General features: G+C 47.3%; 1 protein-coding gene across 2 annotated transcripts in view; it reads right to left on the bottom strand.

Annotated features, from left to right (window-relative positions):
- Positions 1-406: 406 nt before the first annotated feature.
- The window catches only part of SLC45A1 (solute carrier family 45 member 1), a 31,117-nt gene continuing 23,100 nt past the window's right edge, over positions 407-8,423 (bottom strand). For both annotated transcript variants that reach the window (XM_066572675.1, XM_066572676.1), the window contains 2 exons: positions 2,374-2,579; positions 407-844 (listed from right to left, as the gene is read on the bottom strand). In XM_066572675.1, coding sequence (XP_066428772.1) covers positions 578-844; positions 2,374-2,579 — 473 coding nt within the window. In that variant the 3' untranslated portion in view covers positions 407-577. The remainder of the gene's footprint in view (positions 845-2,373; positions 2,580-8,423) is intronic.

Below are 8,423 nucleotides of genomic sequence, written 5' to 3'. Positions count from 1 at the left end.
TGGCACCCTTGCCTCACACTCTGTAGTCACCCAATCTTACTCAGTGCGACTTTTTTTTGTAGTGCTTTGAGCAGTAGAAAAGGAAACAACATTTCCCAGCTGCACGTTGGTTGTATGAATCAGTTATCACAAAACTGGCGAAAAACTAAACAACTTCAAAATCATTGGAGCCGAATGCAACCTTCCGCAACAATATGGCCGGTGTATCACCTCAGAAAGGCCCCCAAGACATTCTCCCAGCAACAGAAGCCAGTAGTAGTAATACCCCGCCAACCATGTTTGGCCATGGCCAAGGTGGACTCATACAATTCTGCCATGGAACCCATGATCATTTATTACACCCCTGCCCCATATCGTACGTGTGGTCCTGTAGGTGTGTACCACAGAGAAGCCAGCTACAGATACCTCTTGTGACATGGCTTATGTTTTATTTTGTACAATTTTGTTCAGCCGTTGGTATTCTGCAGAAGTTTTGAAGGCCAACTAGCAAAACTACCCTTAGATGGGCAGCTCAGTACCCATTAAGGGTTTCCTTTTAAAACAAAGTTGAAATTGTAGAATGTCCTTTGAATTGTGTTCAGATGTTAATCAGCAGCGGTTGTTCTTCATCATCCAGGTCTCCACTTGGTGGGATGTCATAGATGACAAACAATGAGGAGTAGAAACAGCCAACAAATGCCATGAGGCTGGAAAAGTACATTACGCCATTGGCACTGCCGACCATCGATGTCAAAGGTCCCATCACAATGGACACAAGTATCTGTGCAAGGAAGTACTGGCAGCTGAGCAGAGATATATCGACTCCCATGCCACGCTTGCTTCCATCTGAGCTTGAGCCTACAAACTACACAAAAGAAATCAGGTTTAAAAGTAGGTATGTTATACTTATATGTTGCTGCAAAACACATATGTAACGGTATTCCAACACAGGCTGGGCCATGTGATTTTATATTACTCCCTCATTTATTCCTGGCAGAACAGACACCTAAGCAATAGGCCAAGGGTCATGCCACTACTCTTAAAGGGTCTGTCCTATCTCAGCAAGATACTGTTGATGACTTACTGTTCAGTGGGGGTCCGACCACTTGGACCCTCACCAACCCTGAAATTTTGTCCCTGTTAGGTCCAGAAATTCTGGCAGTGGTGGTTGAGCCTCCACTACATTCACTTCAATGGGACTGCCAGGGATAGCCAAGTTCAAGCACTTGGCAACTTTCGGTAGTCCCATTGAAGTAAATAGAGCAGAGGCAAGTATGTGTGGCCTCTGCAGCCAGAATATTGGGTGCGCTGGGAGGCAAAATCTTGGGATTGGTGGGCGTCCTAGTGGTTGGACCCCAACAATCAGCAAGTTATTCTCTCTGCTATGGATCGGGGATAACTTGCTAAGATGGGAATGCTTGTTTTAGACTCTATTGGGGATCTCCTTGTTGTTAGATGGATTCCACCAAAAATGATTTGATCACAGGTTATACCGCTGCTAGAACCTCTAGTGATCTGTAGGAGAACCCGTCAGCAAGTGTTCAATTTCCCTGCAGCGCCAACATAGGGGGATTTAAGCATCACACAGTTCCAGTTAAAATCAATGGGCTGTCCTTGTGATACATGGATCTGCTAGGTCCTCCGGAATGAGCAATGTTCTTTGTAGTCACGGAAGGTCCTGATTGGACAACCTCCCTCTTTTAACTTAGGGCATCTAAAATGTTTTTTCTAAACCAAATAATCAATTTAAATAGCAATTCCATCGAAATGTTAAGTCCTGGTCAGAGGCGTAACTATAGGGGGTGCAGGGGATGCGGTTGCACCCGGGCCCAGGAGCCTTAGGGGGCCCATAAGGCCTCTCTTCTCCATATAGGGAGCCCAGTACTATGAATAAAGCATTATAGTTGGGAGCCCTGTTACAGGTTTTGCATTGGGGCCCAGGAGCTTCAAGTTATGTCTCTGTGCAGCATGGTTTAGGTATGGGTACGGGTACAGATACAGATAAGGGGGGGCCCAGCTCACGTTTTGCATCAGGGCCCCTGAGCCTTTAGTTATGCCCCTGGTCCTGGTACATACGCTAGATGGTATGAGGTAGTAGTATAGTAGGCAGAGCTTGTAAGGATACTCGACTCATTGGGGAAGATTTATCAAAACTGGTGCAAAGGAGAAGTTGAGCAACTTTTATGTAAAAATGGCCTCTAAAAAATATAAGCCACAAATCTCCTTGGGGCTTATAGATAAGTTTCTCGTATCTGCCCAGAGCTTTCCTGATGCATAGACGGGACATGCACTATAAGTGCAGTATGAACATAACCAAAGTTTGGAAAGCGTTGCTGCCATTTACCCTAATTTATGTATATATACAGCGGATCTAACCAAGTATACATCACTCACCTTCTTATTCTGGTAGTAGTCACATAGCAGGGAATAAGGTAGGATGCAGAGTGTGGAGAACAGGATGCCGTGTGTAATACACAGAGATAGGATTATGTACAGGTTGCTTGACAATGTCGCTAGACCGGTTCCTAGGCCAAACGCGAGATATGCTATAAAGTAGAGGGTGCGGATACTAAAATATTCCTCTAGCTTTTCCAGTAGAGCTGATTAGAAAAACAGAATAATAAAAGTTAAAATGCAATTCTACATCTGATCTGGAGCAGGAATAAGTGTCTTGGGATTTAAGAAATCACCCCAACCCACATCCCAAAAGTTAACATGCTAGCGGTTGGATGAACAATCATTCATTACCTCCTATTACCCCCCATGATAGCATGCTTGTTTACTATATAGGGTGACTATAAGGCCAGTTTCACACGGGCAACAGAGTCACATGATTGTCCAGTGATGCAACAGTGCTACAAATCACATGTATGTGAAGCCCCTGCTTTCCTATGGGTTCCTGAACATTAGCGATGTTTTGTAGGCTTGCTACATTGTGAAAAAAAAATTGCAGGTTGCCAAATATTGCCGCGATTTGTGAGGTTTTGTAGCCTATGTTTCCCTATGGAGCCTTCCTTTCTGTTGCATTACATCGCACGAAAAAGGTGTTTTTTGTGCCGGGCGATGCAATTTATATAGTAGAAAGTCCTACTATAAAAGCCCTAAAAAAACCTAGCTGCATTAAAAAAAAAAACAAAAAACAATACATCACCTAACAGCCACTGTCAGGGCCACCGCACTTCTTTTCGCAGGGCCCTTGTTTGAAGTCTTCTGTCAGCGCTTCCTGAATTGGAGGTTCACAATCCCCGCCTCCAGGGACTGCTGGCTGTGATTGGCTGATCTGCAGCGCTCGAGAACCAATCAGATTGAATTCATTGAATGGCTTTGATTGGTTCATCGAGCGCTGCCTCTGATTGGCTGAGCCGCGGTGCTCGAGAACCAATAAGAGGCAGCGCTTCCTGGAGGCGGAGTTTTTCAAACTCCTGAGCAGGAAGCTCTGCCAGAGGACTTCAAACAAGTGCTGGAGATTCAGAGGAGATCTGCGGCGGAGCCAGACAGCGCCTCTTTTTTTATGCATCTGGGGCTTATTTTCAGGGTAGGGCTTATATCTCAAACCCCTCAAAAGTCCCAGCAAAAGAGCGCTGCAAAGTCGCTACAAAGATTTTCTGGCGATGATATCACTGTCGACCGTGTGTAAGAGGCCTAAAAGAAACTGACGCTTTCAACGTTTCATAAAAGCCAGAGTATTATTGATATCGCCAAAATCCTTCCACAGTGTTCTGTGTATGTCTTTATCTTTGTATGACTGAGTTACAAACGTACATGTATGAGCCTTTTAACGCACACGATGCACTTGTTCCTCTACTACAGGTGTTTCCAAGAACTGTTCCCTTTACATAGGCAGCCAGTGTTCTGAAATTTCTTGCTGCAGGCGCTCATGTGATGCTGGCGTCACGAAAAGCTGCAGTTGCAAAAACTTTCATCCCAACTTTATGCTACTCTGCATATTACATGTCTACCGGTTTACGGATTTTGGTTCTGTATAACGCTGAAAATGTCTATTTTATGATAGCCCTGTTTATTCTCTAGATTTCCCTCCTTCCTATCCCCTCAACATAAATTATATACAGTTCTGACTGCAGCTTCTCTCCTGGCTTTATCCCTCATCTCCATCCGTCACTTTTAGAGATGAGCGAGCGTACTCGGCCACGCCCCTTTTTCGCCCGAGTACCGCGATTTTCGAGTATTTCCGTACTTGGGCAAAAGGATTCGGGGGGCGCCTTGGGTGAGTGGGGGGTTGCAGCGGGGAGTGGGGGGGAGAGGGAGAGAGAGAGGGCTCCCCCCTGTTCCCCGCTGCTACCCCCCACGCCGCCACGCCTCCCCCCGCCCCCCGAATCTTTTCACCCGAGTACTGAAGTACTCGAAAATCGCGGTGCTCGATCGAGTAATTACTCGAAACGAGTACGTTCGCTCATCTCTAGTCACTTTAGTTTTTTCTTTATTCACAATTATACCCCCATGAGATCTGGTAGAATCTTATCCACTTTGCTGCTACTGCAAACTTTATGGATTTCCATCAGCAGTTCCATGGCGTAAAATCTGCAGTGTATCCACCCTGTGCGGCCATACAATGAGGAGGGACTGTGTAAAAATACATACAGAATCTGCAGGCAAGTAAGGCCTCCTGCAGATGGCTGGGTCGGACCCCGCTGCGAGAATTCTCACAGCGGGATGCGGGTCGTGCCCCTGCAGTGACCACTGCGGCTCACCTGCTCTGCCGGCTCCTTTGCTCTCCTCCTCACCCACTGAAAGCTCTTGCCGGAAGTCCCCAGCCTCATCCCCCGGACCCCGGGAACTTTCCAAAGGTTGGGCATCGGTCACGACAAACTCCTCCGGTGGGGGAGGAACCATTGCTGCCCATTCTGGGCAGGGGCCCGAGAACCGTTCCTGGGAGTCTGCCTGCTCCTCAGAATGTGTCATTTTCATGGAGTGAGGAGGCTGGGAGGAAGGAGGAGCAGCAGCCAGAGGATTCAGAGTTGCAGCAGTGGACGGCGCAGAACTCTGGGTGTTCGATAGATTGCTAGAAGCACTTTCTGCCATCCACGACAGGACCTGCTCACACTGCTCATTTTCTAATAAAGGTCTACCGCGTGGACCCATTAATTGTGAGATGAATGTGGAGATGCCAGAAACGTGCCTCTCTCCTAATCCCGCAGCAGTCAGCTGCGATACACCTGTACCAGGAGCTCGGCCTGTGCCCACACCCTGACTTGGGCCTCCGCGTCCTCGCCCACGTCCACGTCCTCTAGGCCTACCCCTACCCCTCAGCATGGTGTATTACGAGTAGAGCAGAAACAGAACGCTGTAATTAAATGTGCCGCTTATTGGCCTGTGGTTGGAGGCTGACTTTCCTTACGGAACGCACAGCAGAGCCAGGAAAGAATTTTGCGCAAGCCTGTAGTGAGACATAGTTGCATATGACTGAGCTAGTGGAATTCACAGCGCTCAAGCAGTCAAGTGGCCAAACGCCACTAGTAGGCCTTAAGTGTTTTGCTTCTATTTTTTGAAAGGCTGAGCTGAGACAGCAGACAGATACTGTAGGCAGCGTATATATGTATACTGTTTCACTGTGGACGGGATGATGGCGGTGATGTCACGGGCAACGCAGAGCCAGGAAACAGTTTTGCGCAAGCCTGCTGTAACACTTAGCTGCGTATTAATTAGGACTACTACCCCCAGCAGACACGCAGTACACTGAGGACGGTCACAGGCAGCCCAAATATAATTTTTTTCCCAAATTTTTTTGGAAAAGCCCACTGCCTATATAGACAGTATATCTCTTTCACCTTTCCCACTGTCCCTGCCTCACCAGTACTGGCCCTATACTATGTAAAATTACTGCAGACTGTTTCCCTCTGGGCGGGATGACGGCGGTGATGTAACAGGCAACGCAGAGCCAGGAAACACTTTTGCGCAAGCCTGCTGTAACACTTAGCTGCGTATTAATTAGGACTACTACCCCCAGCAGACACGCAGTACACTGAGGACGGTCACAGGCAGCCCAAATATATTTTTTTTCCCAAATTTGTTTGAAAAAGCCCACTGCCTATATAGACAGTATATCTCTTTCACCTTTCCCACTGTCCCTGCCTCACCAGTACTGGCCCTATACTATGTACAATGACTGCAGACTCAGGACGCAATGCTCTGCACGCCCGATATACAAAAAAAAAAATAAAGTGCAACACTGCTAAAAGCAGCCTCAACAGTACTGCACACGGTCAGATGTGGCCCTCAGAAGGACCGTTGGGGTTCTTCAAGCCTAAGATAACTCCTAACGCTCTCCCTATAGCAGCAGCATCAGCAGCACTGTCCCTGATCTCTGTCAGAATGCATCTGTGGCGAGTTGCGGGCGGGGCAGATTTAAATACTCGGGTGTCATCTGATCTCGCCAGCCACTCACTGCAGGGGGGTGGTATAGGCCTTGAACGTCGCAGGGGGAAATTGTAATGCCTTCCCTGTCTTTCTATTGGCCAGAAAAGCACGCTAATGTCTCAGAGACGAAAGTGAAAGTAACTCGAACATCGCGTGGTACTCGCCTCTAGTAACGAGCATCTCGAACACGCTAATACTCGAACGAGCATCAAGCTCGGACGAGTATGTTCGCTCATCTCTATTTACCACGCATCAACTGAACTGGATATTTAAACTATGGATATAATGATTCTTCTTACTGTGGTTTGGCAGATCACGAAATTTCATAGAAAAAAATACATTTGCCACATACAAATTTAACAATAGAATCACAGCAAATATTTATGTATCATGTTTGAACAAGTAAAAGTGACCCTCCCGTTCCAGACAAAGCAAGTTGGCTGAAGATGGCTGCACCGTTTCCCAATCTACCTTGTAGACTACTGATACATTTCCAATACATAGTGTGCAAGACCAGGGGCGTAAGTAAAGGCTCAGGGGCCCTGATGCAAAACGTGAGCTGGGGCCCCCACTCTAACTGTATCTGTACCCGTATCCATACCTAAACCATGCTGCAAAGAGACATAATTTGAAGCTTCTAGGCCCCAATGCAAAATCTGTAACAGGGCCCCCAACTATAATGCTTTATTCATAGTACTGGGTTCCCTATATGGAGAAGAGAGGCCTTATGGGCCCTCTAAGGCTCCTGGACCCGGGTGCAACCGCATCCCCTGCACCCTCTATAGTTACGCCCCTGTGCAAGACACTATATGCTATTCTGATTGGCCACCACTGCTCACATTAACAGCACAGGCCAATCAAGCAGCATGTCGTGCCTTAGACTACCAATGCAGCAGCAGTGTTCAGTGTGGATCAGGGCATAAGGGAAGGGATGGGGCCATCTTGGTTTGCCTGGGACCAGCGGGTCGCTTCAACATTTGTTTTTGAAAAATAGCTTTTTTATTGAAGTTAGAAATTTTAAAGAAGTATAAAACAAGGTGAAAGGATTGACATCCGAATGATAAAACTGATAGGCATATGGCTGTTACATTAAACCGTTACAAAACATAGCAGAGGTAAATATAAACATTGATTAACCATTATAGAACTTTTATACAATAGTGGGGTAACCAAATAAGATAGGGCATAAGTAAGTAAATAGGCAGTGAGGTCTCATGTCCACGGGGACAGATCTGCAGCGGGTGTCCCGCATGCGTGATCCGCGCCCCATAGGGATGCATTGGACACCCGCAGATAGTTAAATACCGTCAGATGTCATTTTCCCTTGATGCGCAGATTGCGTGTGCGGAAAATCACCCGCAGCATGCTCCATTTTAGTGCGGTCTCCCGCGCGGACGGCTGCCGCAGGCTTCTATTGAAGCCTATGGAAGCCGTCCGGATCCGCGGTACACCAGCAGCTGAACTCCTGCTCTCCGGCGCGGGAGCGCCGGAGAGCAGGAGTTCAAAAAAAGAGTGCACGGCGCATGCGCGCGGCACACTACCGGCGTGCCGAGCACATCCGCCGGGCCGAAGAAAGAAGATCCGGCCGCGACGGAGGGAAGATCCACAGTGTCCAGACAGGTAAGTAAATCTTCTTTTTAGGCCTCATGTCCGCGGGAAAGGAGGGACCCGCTGCGGGATTCTGCATACAGAATCTGCGGCCGCATGATTTTCCCCGTGGACATGAGGCCTTAGAGTATTAAGTCGGGCAAGTAGCAGAAAGAGCTTTGAATGCAGGCCGTCCTATCTCTCCTAAACTTTTCTTTTTTACTTAAAGTATTTGTACGCATACTTTCGAGCCAACAATTGCTGTTGAGTGATTTGATTATATTCGAAATGAAAGGAATGGAATTGTTACTCCAGGATTGTGCAATGTTAAGGCCCATTTACACGGATCGATGACCACTCAAAAATCGCTCAAAAGCAATCTTTTGAGAGATAATCGTTGCGTTAAATGCGCGCCTATCGTGGACTTTTCATGCACTGCTAGCTGATCGTTTAATTCAGATCAACCCTAAAAATCGTTGTGC

The sequence above is a fragment of the Eleutherodactylus coqui genome, chromosome 6 (genome assembly GCF_035609145.1).
Source record: "Eleutherodactylus coqui strain aEleCoq1 chromosome 6, aEleCoq1.hap1, whole genome shotgun sequence".
Classification (NCBI taxonomy): Eukaryota; Metazoa; Chordata; class Amphibia; order Anura; family Eleutherodactylidae; genus Eleutherodactylus; species Eleutherodactylus coqui.
Note: the sequence above shows the minus strand (reverse complement) of the source record. Positions and strands in the feature narration are given on the sequence as shown.